The sequence below is a fragment of the Crocodylus siamensis genome, chromosome 5 (genome assembly GCF_052110815.1).
Source record: "Crocodylus siamensis isolate JL-2025a chromosome 5, ASM5211081v1, whole genome shotgun sequence".
NCBI lineage: Eukaryota > Metazoa > Chordata > Crocodylia > Crocodylidae > Crocodylus > Crocodylus siamensis.
The window spans coordinates 826,995-847,036 of record NC_143399.1 but is presented as its reverse complement, the minus strand read 5'-3'; the positions used below and the strand labels follow the sequence as shown (position 1 = coordinate 847,036).

Genomic DNA, 20,042 nt, shown 5'->3' with positions numbered 1-20,042 from the left:
CCTTCCCTTTCGGTCCGGTGGCGCTGGGAGCAGCTGGGGGGGTTGCACTGCCGCAGCGTGAGGATGAAGGCCGTGTCAGAGCTGCACCGACTGTCAGATGGCTCCAGCGCTCTGAACACAGAAACTCCCATGCTGATTCAGTCCGGCTTTTACCCTTCCACGCAAAGACTCAATTAATGCAGCACCAGCAATATTCTGACCGCAGCGGCTCGCTGCAGACAGGATGATGTGGGGCCCGCGCGAGTCTGCGCTCTCATGCAGAGGGGCCGCACCGGGCTGAGCGCGCGTCCAGGCGCTCGAAGGAGCAGGCTCATGCGGCCCTGGCACCTCTGGGCAGCAAACACTTCCCTACAAGGCAGGTCAGTGCCTGCAATCTGGCTGCCGAGGGCTGGCAGCGTGCTGGGAGCCGGGCAGGACCCCCCGCTCCACAAGACAGGGAGGCCGGGGTTACGCCGGCCCCCCAGACTTTCACTGCAGCTTGCGGCTTTGCATTTCTCAGGGGCAGGGGAAATCTTTGCCCCAGGTGAACAGAGCAAGGCCCTTCTCTCCTCAGCAAGACACGCAGAGGCTGTCCAGATGCCAGCGATGGACACGTGGGCAGCACCGGGCAGGGACAAACAGGACTCTCACACTGGCACCGACCGACCTGCGGCGCATGCGCGGGGGGCATGGAGTGCACAGGGGCGCGGGGGTCTTGTGCTGCATAGGGCACGAGGCTGGAGAAGAGCGAGCCAGCCCTGATCTGTGCCGCTGCAGTGCACATCTGGCTAGCCGCCAGTCAGAGTCCAAGGTCTTCATAAAGCCCGTTTTATAAATAACCAGCCTTGGCCCCATCCTGCACTTCTCACCTTCAAAGGGCTTTGCAGAGAGTACTAAATGGTGAGGCTCACTGAGCCGGCTTCTCTGAAGGACTGAGCCATCTTGGGGTGGGGGACAGCAGGGAAGAGGCAGGGCGCTGCTCCCTATTTAACTGCGATGACTGCAATTATTCTTGTGCAGCAAGCCGTGTGGGGCGTCTCACCTGGAGGGCTGTGGACCGTTTCTAGTCTTTGGCCCGTTCGGTGCCATGCCCACAGGTGCAGGGCTCCAGCTCCTCTTACCTACCCCTCATTTCTGGCTACTCCACAGCCTCTCCGGCAGGTCTCCTAGCTCGGTGTCGCACGCGGCAGCAAGATGCATCCACGCCCCGATCCCCTGGGGCAATGCACAAGCCATCTAGCTTGGGCTGCCCAGCCCCAGCCCGCACCCGACTTGTGCCAGACCTTCACCCGCTCCAGGCCCCTCTGGGTCCACGCAGCTCCAGCTTCAGGTGTGGGCACAGCATCATTTTCTACCACAGCCATTTCCCTATCGTCCCTGCCTTGCAAGCACCCACCGCTTTGCTCACCCATGGTCTGAGCAATGCCCTCCGCTTTCACTGCCCCACAGGTGAAGCCCCTGCCTTTGATTGCTGCTGCTCTTTTAGCTATTGTAATGCAAGATAAATGGAGAGGGGCCTTTTAAAGCCTTGAGCCCTGCTGCTGCTGCTGCACTTGGGTTTGTTAGCACGTGTTGTACGGGACCCACAGCGTGCTCGGCCCTTCCAGACACGAACGGCTTCCTCTGCCAGGCCGCCGTCCAGCTGGCCCCAGAGTCCCTGGCCAAACACCTGGAGGTGCCAGCCCCGCTCCTGCCATTGGGACCGGAGCAACTCGTATCCCTCATTTTGTTTGGTTTGCCTTGGCTCTCGGGTGCAGTTTGGCAGAGGACGTCTCAGTCCCACAGGAGGACTCTCCTCCCACCAAGTTAAATACCAGCCTGGCCTTTTACAAGGCAGAAAATGAAAATATGCATTTATTGTAATGGCACTGTTCATATTTACTGGCTTATAATTTTGCAGGGATGCCTCCCTCTGAAGTTGCCTCTTTTTTTACAAGTTGCATGCAGGTTTCGGCAGAATACCCAGCAAGCAGCATCCTCGGGGGGCAGGAGGGGAACGGTGCCAGCCCTGAGCTCCTGCACCTCCCTTGCTGCGCGGGTCCGAGCAGCAACATGTCACAAAGGACGTGGGCTGGACGTCACCCAGCCAAACCGCTCCATCACAGCACGCCCTCGTAACAGGCGGCAGTACCAAGTTACTTGCTCTGGAGGCAGCTGTGGCATTTCCCTGGGGACACGTACAGCACCGTCTCTGTGGGCACGAGGGTGCAAAGCCCAACAAGGGTGGCACCAGCCTTTGTGCAAGGCAGAGGGGAGGGAAAGCTCTGTGAGGCCTGGACCCCGTGCATGCCCTGCTGCCACGTTTGCTCCCAGCTCTGCAACCCATACCGCTCTGAGGCAGGAAAAGGGTCTTCCTGCGTTTCGGCAGAGCTCCTGACCCCGATTCAGTCAGCAGCTCTGCTCCACCTCACAAGTCCCAGTCATGGGACGGCTGGGCCCTCCAGGGAGCAAACCAGGGCTTGGGGCAGCGAGAGTCAGGACGGAAAGGGCTGCACCAGCCGGTGCCCCCGGTCACCCTACACCCGGTCTCCAGGGCCCAGCACTCCCACCGCCGTCCCGCTGCCCCCGGCTTGTCTCGTCCTGCTCCAGAGCCCCCTGCCAGCCCCGCCGGGACGAAGCCCCGCCACCCCCGCAGCGAAGCACTCTTTGTTTGCAGGCGGGTGGGCCTGTCGCTGAGAAGCAGAACGCTTTCGAGGGCTGCTTTTCAGCACGCTTAGCACGCTGAAAATCGTCGCTTGAAGGAAAAGGCATCCATTTCCTTTACAAATCCCCTGTGCAGGAACACTTTAACTTTTAATGAAGTCCATCTGTGCAGCAGGGCTGGCTCTGGAGGGCAGGCAGAGACAAGGCACAGCGGAGTAGCCCGCTCTGCTCTCGCACTGAGAGGGAAGGGCTGAGCAGCGCTTGGATCCTCGCTCCCTGCGCCCAGAATCTCCCTTTGTCGGTGCCTGAGTGTGATAAAGATGCAAATGAGCCGGGGCTTTGTCACACTGCCTTCCCGCACAGGATTACCTGGGGGGCCGGAAAGGGGAGGAAACAATCAGAAACACAAGCCCCAGAAGTCAGGCGACAAACAAACGTTTGAACTATTACAGAAACAATGGGCTCTCGACGAGAGCAGGCTGCAGCACCCCCGAGAGCTGGGCTGGATGGAAATTAATACCACTGCTCATAAAGCTACAACAGAAGCAAGGCTCAGCCACACTTCCCAGTAAGTGGCTAATTCCTTGGGTATTCGCTGTAATAAGGTCAATCGTTATGAAACCATCAAACGGTGGTGGTGTATATGGAACGCTTAATTCCACTGTAATTTAGCATTAATTAATGTCTTCTCCAGCGAAGACACAGGCACTTTCCAAGGACCCCACAGAAAGTTACTGATCCTTCTAGCTACCAACAACGCTGCGCTGAAGCGCGGCTGGGGAAGGGGATTCTTTTTGCTCCGCATCCTCTCCCGAGAGACAAGGAGACGTTATCCCAGGTTTGATACAGATAGAAACTATGGACCGTGGTTCAGGTGGCTCCTGGAATCATTAACCAACCTATTAAAGATCCAATATTTGGTTTTGTACAGCACCAGATATCAGATGCCACAGCTGTAAACGGGGCTGAGGACCCACCCTGCATGGGGAATTTCACCGGGTGACAATTTACGGAGTACCCTGTCTTTTGTATGCTGCAGGGCATCATCAGGATCACGCAGGCTGGCGAGTGACACTGTGAAGACTACGTGCAGTAAAGAGAGGCTTGTTCAACATGCATGCATAAGGGAAAGTGATGGTTAACAGGAACCGGACAAAGCGCTGCTCCAGGAACACGTTCTCCCTGCCAGGCCTCAGGATCCCCTCACCCATGTCTGAGCGCCACGCTCATGCCCGGTGCAAATAGATCTGGGAGCCCCTTGCACGTGGCAAGCCACACATGGCAGCTCAGGGCGTCGCTCATGGTCTAAGGGATTCTTCTTGCTAAATTGAGAAGGAACACACACGCATAGGAAACCAGGAAGATTTCGGCTGAGGTTTCTCCATCCCTGGAAGCTGCTAGGTTCAGGAAAAAAGTGGCCTGCAAGCTGTACTTGCCGTTGTATTTCTACAAAACACGTGGTCTGTCTCGGGGATGGACCTGCATTCATGCTGGGAAGGAAAATCACTCACAATATTGTGACAGGAAGGCTAAGTAGCCACAAAAGTTTTTGCAACAGCATCCAAAGTGATAAATTCAAATGAACATCCTCTCCCTCAGGGTGTGAAGTGACAACCTGGGGATGGGTTTGACTAGAGCTCGCCTGAAAAATGAATTCACAAGAATGCCGGGAGTTTAAAATCATCCATAATTACATTGTGAGAGTGAGATGAGCGATTCCGCTGCACAGCTACAGCTTCATCTTCTGCACACGTTTAATTTGATACTTCAGCCTTCCCCGGATGCTGATACTCCTAATTATGCTGCAAAATGAAAGAGCATCCCCCCAAACAAGCACAGAACAGAGCACCACGCCAGAAGCTGCACCTAGGAGCAAATGCACCGCACTCAAGTTTACCATTCTTGTGTCCTGTGTTCACGCTACCCGACGCACTCGCATCCCCCAACACTGGCTGGGGTTTTTCCTTAAAGGAGAGAGAGGAATGCAGATGAGATTTCATCTGCAGACAGCTGGCAGGTTCGAGTCACCATGCAAAATGAGGTTTGCTGTACACAGCTGCCCGAGCCTCAGGGGGCATCGCACCAACATCCCATTTCTCCTCCCTCTGGCAAACTCCGCTGCAGCTTGGAGGGGTCCCAGTCCCGATTGCTCTGGTCACACACGTGCCCCCCGCGGGAGCTGAACAGACCGTTCACCTGCTGCCTGAGCCCTCCCCTGCCTCCCTCCAGACCCAGGAGCCAAACGACTGCATTTAGAACAAAGGAATTTGGCAAGAGACAAAAATCTGCCATAAAACCTGGCCATTTTCTGTATTCTGAAAATAATAGCTTCTCAGAGAGAAAACAGGAGACATTAGGAAGTCTTTTCTTCTCAAGAATAGTGGCTAATTTGAAGCAGGTTCTTAGTGGGAATCTTTCATGCCCATGGAAACTCTCCTTGCAGCAGACACATGATTGACCAAGACAAGTCCTCAAAGCTGCCCTGCTCTTTATCTTTAAGGACACCCACTCCAAAGCACATGTCTAAATACTCGCTCCCTTGCAACTGAGCAGCTCTAGCTCAGGAGGAGAATGCCACTTATTCCATCCTTCGCCATGCAGAAAAGAAATGAAACCACCCCCTCAATTAAACCACTGGAGCACACAGTTAAGAAACTCAACTTTGAAAGCGAGGGAAAGAGCATTCTTCTCTTAATTCAGCTCTGTGAGAACAGCAGCGCCCTGCCAAGCTGGCAAGGATGGGATTTGAGACGTTGCAAACTGGAGCCAAACCCAGAATTATTCAAAGGTGTGTCTGGATTCAATCTCGAGCAAACCACCGCTGGAGTCACACGATTCACAACGCATGATCAGGGCATGAAGATGGGGCCACGCACTCTCTCTCTGCAAAGCCACGCAGCTCCAGACCGGGAGAGTGACCCGCAGAGAGAAGGGGCTCTTACCTCGGACGTAAAGGTTAGCTGGGGCAGAGTAACGGGTTCCTGCGCTGTTGGTTGCGACGCACTCGTATTTGCCTTGGTCCGACTCCTCGCTGTTCTCTATCTGCAGAGCCCCTGGACACAAACAAGATGACAGACAGCTCAGGTCATAGCAAGTGAACCCCGACAACTTCTCTGGGCGAGAAGGGAGAGTGCACCCCACTCTTCCAGCAGCTTTCCCAGATAAGCGCATGGTGAAATGTTGCTCCCTGGCCCCTTGGCAGTACCTACATGCAACCACAGGGCACCCGCGGCCGGCAGGGCTGTTTGTGTCCCCACCTACACAGGACAACCAGTTCTCCATGCATTTCCGAGGACACAGGTACGGAAACGCACTGCAGCAGCAAGGGAACAACATACCCTCCCACGCTGCCTGGAAGAGGGCCCTGCCCGAGGAAGCCCCTACCAGTCTTCCACCATCAGCTTTCTCCCAGTCCAAGCAGCCGAGTGAAACGCAGCCGGCCTGCAGCTGCCTGCTGCTTAGGCCGTGTAAGGGACGTGCGTCGGTCACTTTGAGAGCCTCGTCCCCCCCGCTCCGCCAGTTCAATTCCCCTCGCCCTGCCCCGTGCCCCGGGAGCCACATCTCTGTCCCCTCACGCCCGATTATATACAGTACAACTTGAAACAGCAAAACAGACAGTCTGCTGCACACAGACTGTTGTGCTGCACCGCGCATGCACTCCCACACCCTGGACCCTTTGCCTGAGCCCATCTCCTTTTGCCCTCCTTCACCCTGCTCCTTGCTGCCCCACTCCTGGACCAGGGCTCTCAACCTCCGGCAGGCTGCGAGCTCCCAGGGCAAAGGTGTCGTCTTCCCTCTGCCCTGGCGGTACGACCCCAAGCCGCAACCCCAGCATCCAGTGAGAGCCGTGCTAGGCAAAAGTGAGCAAGCCTGCACGTATGCTGGGCTGAGCAGCTGTGTTTTATCATGGGCCGGCCCCCTGGCAGGTAACCCTGCTCCCTGCTTAGCACAGATGGGACCTAAACCTGGCTGAAGTGGGCTGCACACGGAGCCTAAAAGGGAAGAGGTGAAGCAAGGCAAGAAAAGCAGAATCCAGGCGGTGACAAGAATAACAAGCAAGCAGCCAGTGCTCGGGGCAGACATCCAGGCACGGCTCTTGCTACGGTTCGGCCTGCTTTCCCGTGGCAAGAAGGAAATCCTTTTTAAAACCCTACCAAGTTCTCAGCTGCTTCTGGCGAGGGCTGTTTGTCAGAGGGGAACTCTGCTTGCAACCCACATGCCTGAGCAAAAAGGAAACGTTAACCCCTTTGCTTGTACGGATTTGAACTCATTCCCATTCGCCACGGTTCAAAACAACGGGCGAGAGCAGCGCTCTGAATAGCTGAGGAAATTGCCTTCTCCCTGCTCCCCAGGTCAAGCTGCGGAGGTCAAACTCTGTTTTTCATATCATCAGAAGAAAAACTAATGCGACGCACCCGCCGCCACCTACATTATTTAGAAGGATAAATGGAGACGGTAATGTAAGTCTATATGTCACAGGGAAAAAATGAACTTCGCCGAGTTCTGCTGTATAATAAAAATGATGTACAGAGCCCGCCTTGTTGTGGCGCTGGGGCTCAGAACGAGGCGGCGGCCGGGCAGAGACGACTTGCTTGCAGCAATCTCTCAATGCGCTAACCGCCGGCGCTGCGCGCTTCCCGAGCTGCGCTGATCTCTGGGCAGCCGCAGCCCAGCGCTCTGCAGTGCATTACTGCTTAATTCAGGAGGAAGGTCAAATTTCCACAGGCTTGCAGTGAAAAACATCTTCCAGCAGACAGCGACATGACAGGCAGCAGAGCGGCAGGGAGCTTCTCGGAGCTGACAAGCTGGAAAGAATCACAGAACCGAGCGACGGGAAAGACCCATTAGGTTATCGAGTGCATCCCCAGGGGCCGGCGCGGGCCTGCTCCCTGCTGCAAGCCAACACGTGTCCTGTCCGATCCCATCCGTGCGTGCGGCATGACGGGTCTCTCACCGCCTCCCTGGGGGATCTGGGCCCTGGCCAGCAGCACCGGCAGTCGGGGGGGGTTCTGCCTCACCTGCGCCCTCTTAGGCTCCGTCCGTGACTCAGTGGGCACAGCAGGGTCTCGCCGCCCCGCGTCGTGGGGCCTCCTTGGATGCGGTCCACGACACTTTCGCTGCTCGAGTTCTTTCCCGGTGAACGTGGAGGAACCTGGGTGGATTATCACCCCGGCAAGAGCCCCGAGCCAGCTAAGCCAGGCTGCAAGCACCACTGCCTGCAGGTGGGATGGGGTCACATCAGAGCCCAGTGAGCTCTGCGCAGAAGGGGCACCCCTGCTTCCTGCCCGGTAAGTGCACTTGGGGGGTCACACCCTTCCTGCTTACGCTCCTAACTGCTGCCTGGATGAGCGATGGGTGCAGCTCTACCTCGAGAGCCCAAGGTCAAAGTTAGCAGGAGGCAGAGGGACAAGAAAATGAGGGCCAATGGCACTGGCAGGCACGTGCAATAAGGACTGCTGCAGACAAAGCGCTCGTTGCCAGCAGCGCCCAGCTGTGCGGCCGGGGCTGGGCTCCCAAGCTGCTCCATCAGCCCACGTCGTGCTTCTGCACCAGGTCTACACACTGCCCTGGGGCATGCAGTGATGCCCAGCGGGGTTACGGGTGCTGCTGCAGTGCTGCCCACGGGCACAGCGTGGAAGTAACCATGTCTGCGGTGACCCAGGGGGTGCAGAGAGCTAGAGGAAGCCTCCCACCCATGCCATAGGGGAGATTCCCACGGCCACCAAAAGGAATTGTCGCTAGACGAGCCTTCAGCTAACGAGAACGAGCAGGAAGCTGTCCCACTGCGACGCTGGCAGCAAGTGGCAGGGCTGGAGGGAGCCTTCCTTGTGGGGAAGCTAAGTGAAGTGACAGATCCTGGGAGATGCACTTTCTTACAGCTATCTGCTGAGCGCAGATAACCTGGAGGAATTATCTGTGTGAAACAAGGAGCTCAGGGCTGGGCTGCCATCATCAGACGGGAGATAAGGAAAGGAGAGCGGAGGCGGAGGATGCAGGGAAGCTCCCTGGCGGTGACAGCACCTCGCCGGGGCAGGGCTGGGAGGCTCCCCATTTCGGAAAGCAAAGCCTGGCTCGGACAAGACGAGAACACGCAACGGAGGATAGTCCAACCTGCCTCAGGAGAGGGCAAAAAGGGCACCGAGAGCTCCCGTCTCTACAGCTGGGGCCCCTGACGTGTCAGAGCGGTGGCAAGCCCAGCCGGCTCTTCCCAGCTGGGTGGATTCGCTGCACAGTTGTCAAACAAGCCACTCATCAGCTGCCCAACTGCCTGCTTGCTGCCCGGAAAACGGGGTCGTTCTCTTCTCCTCCATCCTTCGCCATCCTGACGAGAGGCACTGGCAGGGAACCTGCAGACCCCGGTTCTGCGCAGCTCTGCCACTCCCTGGCAGCACGACCTGCATGTGGTTTGTGCAACACGGGCTAATGAGGCTGACTTGCCTTTGGAGACTGCGCTGCGACCCAGCCCATAAACCCAGCTACAGTCGGGTCTGTCTGCACAGGAAGCGATCGTACATTAGCTGTGCCAGCTCCTGCGCACGGACTCCCTGAGTGCACAAGCTTGCTGCATGCTCAGAGGCACCAGGCAGCCCCACGCAGCAGCGGGCAGGTGCCTGGCTGCACCTGCACTTGCCTGCACAGCAGGATGAGCTCAGGAGCCGCGGCACCGCTGCTCGGCACTCAGCTCCACTGCGCCCGGCCACCGGGCAGTCACATTAGCAGCCCTGACATGATTATGCAACTGCCTTGAAAGTGCCAGCATCCCAGACCCTGCATCCCTGCTCGGCCGGTGCCACACTCGAGGGCTCGGTCGAAGCAAGGGCATGTGCAGGGCCACCCGCTGCAGGCAGCGAGTGCTCCAACGGGCGGGACGGGTTCGCAGGATTAGAGCTGCCCCAGCTACCACCTTGGTGTTAGAGGCCTGGGGAGAGCAGCCTGCGCGGCCCGCTGCCTCTTCAGCAGAGCTGCTGATGTCAAAACCGGGCACGGCAAGCTAGGTACGCGGATATGCGGACGCCAAAGCGGAGCCTCGTCCTGCCGGCCCCCCACGGGGAGCCTCTCAGGCGGGCCGAGTGGCGGTCCCTCGGGAAGGCTGCATCGGCAGGAGGGGGCATAGGCCTGGTCCCCAGCGCAGGCAGGGAGCGGCGCTGGCTCCGAGACGCACCGATCTCCACCGTGGCTCCGGCCCGTCTCCTGGAACGCGTTCGGGCACATCAGCTGCGGGCCCCAGCCCACGGAGAGCAGCAGCAAGGCGGAGGGAAGAGGCAGGCACGCCTGGGCGGGTCCTGCCTCCAGAGGCCCATGCCTCCACCCCGCCGCTCCCCTTCCCAGCCTCCTCTCCCTCCTTAGACGACAGCCCGGTGGCTCCTCTCCGAGATGCTTATCTATTCAAATACAATTGCGCTGCTCAGGCAGAATCATTAGCTGCGATGATAGTGTTTAAAAGAGGCATTTAAAAAGCGCATTTGTGCACAATGCAGGGAAGGCAGATCTTGATAAGGGCATCAGCCTGGCAGGTACGCCACCGCCGGCGCAGGCTGGGCTCTGCTGCGCCCAGGCTTCGTCGCTCCACTCCAGATGATAATCATGTAAAACCTCTCCAGCTCCGGCAGAGATTTCATCCGCTGGGACCCCAGCCCAGAGGCAGCCGGGGGGCGATCACAGGGCCCCTGTGGTGCCCCATGGAGGGAGGGGTGATGTCTTGCTGGGTCTCTTCTCTGCGCACGCTGGACTCGGGGCTTTCCTACCAGGTGCACTCACAGCCTCGGCCACCAAGGTGCAGGAGGGGAGAGGAGACTCCCCCTGCGTGGGCTAGGACGACGGGCACAATGCAGGGTCCTCAAGCCAGTGCTGGGAGCGGCTGCGTTTCCCTGACAGGGAGAGGGTGGGCGCTGGGGGTGGGGGGAGAGGAGGGTCTCCCAGTTCCAGCTCTCCCCGCACGCAAGCCAGCCAGCTCAGCAGGGCCGAGGTCCCACGGTGGCCCCTCTGAAGTCGCTTTGGCTATCAGGGAACGCCCCACACTTCGTAGCCTCCTGGTGCTTTTTTACTGATGCTGGGGGATGCAATGTGGAAGCATCAAAAGAGTGAAGGGGGGCAGGTGGAGACGGAGCGAGGAGGGGTCTGACGCTGTGCTAGCAGGGCCGAAAGACCCCAGGGGCTGCAGCGAACAACTTGCATCCAAATGCTTGTAGAAATTGCTAATAACTCCAATCAGAGCTTCCCGCAGTCCTTGGCTCATTCCACGCTGTGGAGTTTTGTACTATGTAATAAAGGCAACTCCCAGCTGTTACGGAGCAATGCACCCAGCCCACACTAGCCATCAGCAGTGCCAATTATGCAAACGAGATCACTGCAAAAATATTTTCATTGTTAGTGCTCGTTATGTTCATTACGTCCCTGTGCCGGATGATTGGCATGTTAGGCACTTGTTCGGATGCCAGCGCTGCTGAGGACTCTCTCTGGTACCACCAGAGATGGCTGGCGATGGCGCCGGACCTCTGGGATCCAGCTGGACCTGGGCAAAGGCAGGAAGAGAAGTCAGGCAGCAGCTCTCTGCACCTCCTGCTACGTTGCAGGGTCTCAAATGCGCTGCTCTCGCACGGCCAGGGAGCAGGAAGGAGTCCAGGGATCTCAGGGGATTCCAGGCCAGAAGCCAGCTCCGATGCTGTCATGCAGCCAGGATGCCTATTTGTGCAGCTCCACAGGGACACGGCCCACTTGAAACCCAGTCACACATTAAAGCAAGGATTTGCAGGCAGTTCCCCGTATGACACCCGCCCTCCAACTCCCCGCTGCCCCTAACAGCTGGTTCTGCAATCGCATTTCCCTCCTAGTAAAAACGCCTCTTTCCATTTGAGAGTGGGAAAGCCCACAGGTGCGCCAGGGGAACAGCCAAGCCAATGGTATACAAAGCGCAGTCCAATGCACGAGCACCCGTGGAAAAAATGCTTGTCTCTGTCCCCCGGGCAGGAGTCTCAGGGATGCCCGAGCACCACTACCACCCAAACTAACTGGACAGGAGAAGGGGGACATCCAGCTGACAGTGCCCAGATTGGTCTCCAGACTGGCCCAGACACCGACAGGGATCCCACCCTGCGCCACATCACACCGCGCTGCCATGTCGGGCCTGGCAGGAAGGAGCCAGGGAGGGTTCCCCGGACACCGACCTAGCTCAGCTCTCAAGAAACACAGGACGCTGCATTTCCTGTTCCGAAATCGAGGGAGGAGGCCGGAGAGCAGCTGCCATCTGTCTAACATGGCAGTCGCCTGCTGGCGCCAGGTCACGCCACGCAGTGCCACTGACCTCTGGGGCGAGCCGAGCAGCCTGGGCGTCCCCGGACGGGGACAGGGACGGCGTCAGCAGCCGGGACTGGGGGAAGAGGACCGAAGCCTCCCTACTGCAGAGGCGCTCCGGACCGAACAGACTGCGGCAGCAGGTCCAGAATGAAGGCTAATCACAGGAATAAATCTTGCCGCGGTCAATAAGGGCCGTGCAGAAGGAATTTCTTAGCTTAACCTCCTGTTGATCGTGCATCGATTCCTACAAATGAGGTTTTCATTGGTCTCGGCTTGTCCCCCAGGAAGCACCAGACTAATGCTCAAAGCGCCGGGGCTGCGTCACACCACCACCGCGCGGCAGAGAATTATACCAACAGTTAAAAAAGATCAATGGGCCCCAAAACTGATTGTTCAAGCAGCGCCATTAGTTTGCCCTTCCTTTCAGACCACACGAATGGATGCCAGAGAAGCAGCAAACTTACCTTAATGAGGAACAAGTGTGCAGCCGGGCACAGAACATGGCAGAAGTCACGTCTATGCGGACGCGACCTCTCCGTTACAAAAGAGCTTTCATCTAATCTGTTGGTATCTTTAGAAATGCAACGACCTCCGTTTTACATGAAAGGCATGAGGCTGACAACAATCTTCCGCGAGAAGCCGGGGAGGGGGCACCCAGTTTCGGTCTGCTCTCACCGAAACGTCGTCTTTGACATTCAAACAGGACACACACATTTGAAATTATGTCAGGAACGTTCTCAAAATACCTCGTCAGGGCTCAAACGGGGGGGGAGAGCTTATGTGTTATGAGATGGATGATTCTTATTACAGAGACACGCTCGGGTCCCAAGCAGGATGTATGCACATCCGCGCGGTTCTGGTGCTGAGTCACTAATGTCATCAGACAGCGAGAGCCACACGTGACGGCCGCGGCGGGCAGCGCGTTGCGTGCGGGACGCTGGGAGCAGGCGCGCTCAGCTGGTTAGTATTCCATCTGTCGTTTCGTTTTAGGATTGGCAATAGAGAGAGAAGATGAAGAAATAGTTTAAGGAGCTTGTAACATCACAGCTGTCAATCCCGGAGTGTTCCAACGGGAGGAATGACAGATTATATATATATATATATATATATATAAGCCCATTCATATCAAAATAAGGTTTTCAGTCTTTTTCCCTGACCCAGATTTGCTACGCAAGCAACTTAATGCAAATACACACAAAACAGCAATTCACATTTGCTCTGAAATCACTTAACGGGAGCTGAAAACATTAACCCCCAGCAACAGAACCAGTTCCAGAGAGTCAGATTATTAACTTCCAGCGGTGATTCAGTGGAGAGGGGAGGGGGGGAAGGGGAGCACTGAACAAATGTGGTTGTGTCAGTCTGGAGGTGGCAGTCAGTTTATCAAGAAATTCAGGGGTCAGTCAACAGTGGTAACGAAAATCACAAGAGAACTCGGAGGGTCTTAGCATACAGCCCGGGTTATCACACTAAAGTTAATTTAAAGGGACAACTTTGAGTGTTTAGGCTAGAGAAACACCGCTCCAATCAGGAAGTCATTACGGGCGCACGCAGGCTGTGAAGAACGAGCCAGAGACTGTGCCTGCCGGGCTGTCGCACTGTAGGTGGGTTTAACTAATGACGGTGGGAAGCAGCCAGATGTGCTTCCGCTTCGTCGGCTCCAAACGAACCTTTGCGCTGCGAGGCAATGCCAACTTGTCGGGCGGGGGCCGGAGGCGAGACGGGCTCCTTCGGTGGGCCCGGAGGCAGCCCGTCCCCCCTCTGCGCACTTGAAAGCAAACGCTTGGTGCATCCCGGAGCCCGGCTGGCCCGAGCTTTCAGGATGCGTCTGCCTCGGAGCAGTTTCCTGCCTCTCGGGTTTGGCCGTTCTCTTGTGAAAACGTTACGCTCCCAGGCTTGCGCCAACGTCGTCCCTCTCAGACTCCCCGTGCAGAGACCTGCAGGCAGGGCGGTCGCTGCCGGGGCAGCTCGGTGATCCTAGGGCTGCAGGGGCATCGCAGCCCAGGGGCGAGCACTCCCCAGCGGGCAGGCGTCCCGTTGAATAACCCCCTTGCGACAGTGTGGACATCGTAATGGATGGTGCTACAGAGTCACGCTAAGACCAAACCAAACCAAAATAAAACACACCGGTGGGAGAGTGCGGATGGGTGACAGCGTCGGCAGAGTTAGATAGAGCGGAGAGGAAAGCTGGAGATGAGAGACACTGGAGGAGGGAGCAGGGCAGACGGAGATGGAGTGACGTGAAAACCGGAGGCACGGCTCAGCATTCTTACCTCTGATTGGTGTACCACCTGGTGAGGTAATTTGAATGCAAATAAGATTAGAGAGAAGCATTAGTACAAAGAGGAAAGGAAGAAAGTCATAACTAAAAAGCAGAAAGTTTTTTAAAAGCTAGAATTTGTATTAGCGCGACAGGAATAAATAAAAAGGAGACTGATGGGCAGTAAAGGTCGGAGTGACGCTCTCCGGAGGTTAGTAAAGCTCGGCGCTTCCAGGAGCGCAGCCCCCAGCCCGGCATCACCCGGCGAGCTAGCCTGCCCCGAGGCGGGCCAGGCTGAGCTGCGGCAGGGCGCGGGCCGAGCCTGCTTGCGCTCGTCGTCAACGCCCTGATGCAAGCGGTTGAGATGGAAGAGACGTTGGTGATGGTGCGGCGCCGGCCACCCCGCGCGGGGTGGTGAGGGCGTGCGTGCGTGCGTGCGTGCGTGCGTGCGAGGGCAGGGCTGTGCGAGCGCGAGGGGGCGAGGGAGGTGCAAGCGCATGGCTGCAGGCGTGCTGGTGTGGGTGCATTCCTGCGTCGAGGTTAGAACGACCAGTGGGACAAAAGCTGCTGATTGACAGAATGGGAATTCGGAGGAGCGCGGGGAAAGCCCACGCCTGCGCCCTCCTCCGACAGCGCGCAGCTGCCAAGGAGCCCTGGCGTCACGTGGCGTGAACGTGATGTGGGAAGAGAATCTGCTGCTCTCAGGGATCAAACTGCGGCCCCTGCCCGTCTGCCTAATTCAGGCGTGACGCCGAGCAAGGACCCCCTCTCCCCTTTGGAAGGGAGTAGAAGACCATTCGACCTGCTACAGGGAGCAGCTTTGTATACAGAAAGCTTTTGGTAACGAGGTCCAACTGCCTTGAGGCAAGTCCACAGGGACCTTCTCTACAAGGGGCCGCTGGATTACGGGGCACAGCGTCAAACGGTGACGGCACCGAGATGTTTTACAGTGTCAATAAAGGCTGGGGAGATGACATGAGAGGAGGCCCAACAAGGCGAAGGGGCCGTGAATCCTTCTAATCCCCAGTTTTGTCCCCTTGGTCTGGCTGTGCATGTATGGAGGCTGTTAGTACGGGGGAGAGAGTCATGCACATCTAACCCGTAGGCAGTTCATGGTATGTGTTGGTTTTATGCAGATTGGTAAGATCTGAACACCAAGCACTTACCAAAGAAAACTGAGGAGTTTAAACAGACAGAAAAACAGGGTTAAACAGGACACAGAGTGTCAAATCATGTTCAGCGTATCGATTAATAAATACCAGAATCATAAACGAGTGCGGTGTAGCCCCGATTTACCGCTCCCCACTCCATTATCCACAACACTGAGCACCCCATGGGAAACAAAGACAGACACAAAGAGTTTCTGTAAATACAAAGAAGGCAGATTTTAAGCGTGTTTAACTTGCCTCTTAAAGAAGTCATTAAAATATTTACACTTATTATCTCTCTCCTAACTACTGTTCCTCCAGGCAGAGGCCTTGCTTTAATCACGAGCAGCCATTCCAGCTGCTTGTTCCACCGCTCTCCTCTGCCAAGATGACATTACCCCATTTTAACTTTACGGCTGGTTATAGCTGCTGATGTTTTTGTCCACAGTCAAGCGAAGCATCAGGAATGATCCCGCAGTCTCTGAAGTTGTGGGTAATCTCTGCCTTGCCATAATAAATCTGCTGCTCATTTATCTATCCTGGTAATGACTGCTACCCTTGACAGCACAGCTATATCCCCAGATGCTGCCTGGCATAGACAGGGAGAACAGGGCGATTTCTCTCCGCCTGGCTGGCAAGTTTGCTGAGTGCCCAGTTTTCCCGGGTGGTTTCTGTCTCTCTGCCCAGCCGGAGGTCCCCTCCCTTCCTTCTTCACTAAAAGCAAGGACACAGGTGGAGAAATGAGCTGGAGAACCGGCTCCCAGGAGCGGGCCACACAGAAGCGCCTTCCCTACCGCCCGGCAGCCTGGGGCTGCACCGGCACTGGGGAAATCTGCAGCAAGGCTTGCAACCTGCTGGCCGCAGCCGCTGTATCCTTCCCCTCGGGGCAGGCCGTCTGCATCGAGCCCCTGGATCCCCCCAGATGGAAGCACGACCCACTCGTTTTCTACCTGCGTTAAAACACTGGCCTGCTGGCCTCGGAGCACGTGCACCCCCGGGGCTCGCCCCAGTCAGACACCAGGCATGGGGACGTGCGTGGGAAACGAGGCCTCAGGGGAGAAGACCCTCCCCACGGGATCCCCAAGTCCCTTGAATCATGGGACAAGGACCCCTCGGCCCCTGGGATCCCGCATGCCCCATGGAGGAGCTGTCACAGCAGAGGTCATGAGGGCTGCACTCGGCCAGTGTGCCAGTCGGTCTGTCCAGCGCCGGGTGGGCATCTCCCGGAGAACCGGATGACTGCCAGGCAATCTTCTGAACCAAGGGCATCCCGCTATGCAGCATCCAGCCTGGCCCCGCAGCACGGGGACGGTCTGCAGCGTTCGGAGCCGAGAGCTTCTCTCCCTCACAACGGCTGGCACAAGGTCAGCCCCTCGCTGCCAGCCTCGGCTGAGACAGGGGCCGAATGGACACGGACCCGCGGGCAAGGCAGGGTGGCCTAAGCAGGATGGAGGGCACGTGCCCTGCCGCTGCCTGCACATACGCTTTCTCAGCCTCCGGGGCCGAGGGTGCTCTGGCTGCCGTGCTGACAGCCTTGCTCACAGCAGGCCCGTGGGACACGGAGTGAATGCGCCGGGGGCTGGTGGCACCGCTGCCTCCCGCCGCGCCTATCCCCAGGGGCTGCCCTGACGGACAACAAGGCGCACATTTGCACCCACTGATGCAGACACCCCCTCAGCAGAAGGGCAGCAGAGCTCGCAACTGGCGCCCTTGGCCTCTTCCCACCCCGACTGCCAGCAGGCGCTGAGGTTAGTGATGTCTCCGTCCCACAGCGCCCGGCTCTGCTGAACCAGCTCGTGTCTGACGAAGCTTCGCTGAAGGAAGTTAACGTTAGCAAAACGTGAGACAGTGGATTGTGGCCGCCCCGAGCAAATGATCGAGAGGCCCAGGGCGTGCGCATCCCACCACGGGTGCATGCGTGAGCCCGACAGAGTCCCACGCTACGAGTCACTCCGTCACCCCGCGGGGCCCGTCTGCCTGCTGTGGCGGGGAACCGTCCTGGTCACAGCTTCCCAATCCCCTGCAGCACAGACATGCACGGGGGGGTCGCGCGGGAACCCACGGGCTGACCGTCCAGAGGGCACGCATATGCTAGACGGTGGCTCGGCAGCGCCGACCAGCGGGGAGAGGCAGTGGGGTGCTCTGTGATGTCTCTACTAGTAGATCAGCGGCTTGCATGCGGCCTTCGGTGCAGACACGCCTCAAATTAAGTGTCTGTTATAAAGAGGAGGACGACCTGCCGTTCTGTGGGTGCAGGATGGCAACGTCGCTGATGCTCCTTGCACTTCGACACCATCAGTCGTTCTCCTGCGGAGGGAGGGCAGACGACTCCTCTCTGTTGCACGTCATCGTGCCCAAGTGGGGACCCTGATTCCAACCCTCCATTTTCTTTTTTTCCATTCGGCCTGTTATTGCCCCATTTCCTGACATGCTCAGTGGAAATGATCCCTGGGACATGAATCCTAAGCCCACATGCGAGGCTGAAAGTGCGAACAATGTTGACTCTGTACCCAAGTCCTCGGGACCTCTCCTGAGCGCAGGCTGTCTGCTCCAAAGCATCAGTACAAACTCCTGGGCCTGGCCTGCACATTGAAATCTCTCCCAAGTCATAAGCTCATTTCAAAACCAGATGGAGGAGAAACAGAGACAAGGTTCTCAGTGACCCAACCCTGTTTCAGTGCCTCCATCTCCAGCCCGCTTACTATCAGCTCAGCTTGGCAGGCTTTAAAATGGGCGAACATTTGGGGGTGATTTCCCCAGTGCAAGCACGGCCTGAGACCCTGCGTGCACGATTCCCGGGCACTGAAGCTATACATCCGAGGGGGGAATATTCAGAGTCCTCTGGAGTGACGAGGGGCTGGTAAAATTTCCTTCCTACGGGAGGTGGGAGATGTTACTGAAACTTTGATGCGGCCAGTCCGAATTGCAGCCCCTGGGTGCAATCTCTGCTGGTCCAGGTGACACCCTCGAGTCCGTCTAGTGCCTGCTGTGCTACTGACCCGCTCTCAAGAACAAGAGTACGTGCGTGGGGTGGCTAACACCCACGGGTGACCCTACCCCGGGTTTCCCTGGGTTTCTGCGTTAAAAAAACAAACTAAACTAACTAACAAACTAAACTGGGAGCTGCCCAGGAAATTCTAGAAGAAAAAAAATGTGTGCCCCTATACGTATAGACAGCTGACCAGGAGCAGGGAAGACGTGGGTCAGCTGCAAGAGGAGCTGTTTTGCTGATGAAGGCCCTGGCTGGAAGTGCCAGAGGCTAAACAGCCATGGGCTGCAGGGCATCGTCTCTGGGACCCTGTCAGACCCCTGAAAACAGATGAACTGAGCCCGCACGGGCATGCGGGACCTGACCGCACTGCGGTTCACAGCTGATGCCCCCTGAGCACTGCCAACCCATGTAACTGGGAGCATCAGAGGACAGACACCACCTTTCCCAAGCATCTGACTTATTATTTATTTCTAGCTATTTATATTGTGCCAGGAGCCTGGCGAAATGAAAAAAACCTGTCTCTTTTAAAAGCTAATTTAGATTTCCAAGCCCACATGGCATTTTTAGGCTTACATTCAATATATCTGAGCTCGAACTCTGGCCTCTTTGGAAAATTATAGATAGCATATTAAAAGGCCGGGTGAAGATTTTTGGGCAGGCACCATCTATCAGCACCGTCTGGACTTCACCATTTATGTTACAACTACTTTAACCACATTACATCTGTCCGGGTCTTATTAGGTTTTAATTTAATTAAATTAAATGAGTTTGTGCTCAGACCGAGACAGTCAGGGCTGACACTTATGCAGATATGCCGAGCTGATTGCGAGATACCGTCATATCAGATAAGTTTGTTCTTCAGGGAATGGGGCGATTTTTCCATGGGGAGGTTTCGCACCTCATCAGGAAAGGCTTATTTCAGTTGACATGCCTCTAAAACGTGACTTTTCCTCACTATCCAGTTCTACCGGATCATCCAGTGGTGCCTGCGGGACTGGGCCTGACAGCGCCTGGCTCGCTGCACCGCGAAAACAGGACAGACACCCGCAAGCAGGGGATCTGCACCCCAGGTCCAGCGACAGCTCGCACTACAGGAAGGACCATGTGTGCCGGCAGCGGTCCAGGGGACGCGAGAGCCCAGTTGATGCTGGGTATTACTTGGGCTTGCAGGGACGAAGGAAAATCCTCATTTCCCCCTTGGCTTTGCATCCTTTTTTCCCTACGTGAAAAATGAAGGTTTTCCTCCGGAGTCAAGACACCACGCTTACTACATTAGAGCTTAATCTCTCCGTCTCTTGCATGTCTGGGGACGCATGCTGCTTCTTCTACAAGGTTCCCCTGATACCTCCCTGGGTAATAACTGTCTGCAAGCAGCAGCCAGTTTTGGAGTTTGAATCCCAGGTGAAATTCAGCTGGGGGACAGGAAAAAGCAAACTAAATCTGGGGACACTGGCAGGGGTTTAACATCCTGTTTTGAATCCCTGCTCTCTCTCACCGAACCTACACGGCAGCCAGGGGACAGCCAAAGGGCTGGAGGGCGCAGAGCCAGCACAGCAGACCTGCCTTGCTCATTTAGGGCTTCAGCTGCTGACGTCGACTGAGTCAGTTAGAAAGAGCAACGCATCCACACGCACTTGCCTATTGCTGCCTCCCAACGCCTCTCAGAATAATTAACGAGAGTGATATTTTCTTCCAGCACACACACATCAAGATTAAGCCATGTTTG

General features: G+C 56.7%; 1 protein-coding gene across 4 annotated transcripts in view; it reads right to left on the bottom strand.

Annotated features, from left to right (window-relative positions):
- PTPRF (protein tyrosine phosphatase receptor type F) overlaps positions 1–20,042 on the bottom strand; it is a 422,531-nt gene that overhangs the window by 81,685 nt on the left and 320,804 nt on the right. For all 4 annotated transcript variants that reach the window (XM_090047886.1, XM_090047883.1, XM_090047885.1 and 1 more), the window contains one exon: positions 5,565–5,675. In XM_090047886.1, the coding sequence (XP_089904012.1) occupies positions 5,565–5,675 (111 nt within the window). The remainder of the gene's footprint in view (positions 1–5,564; positions 5,676–20,042) is intronic.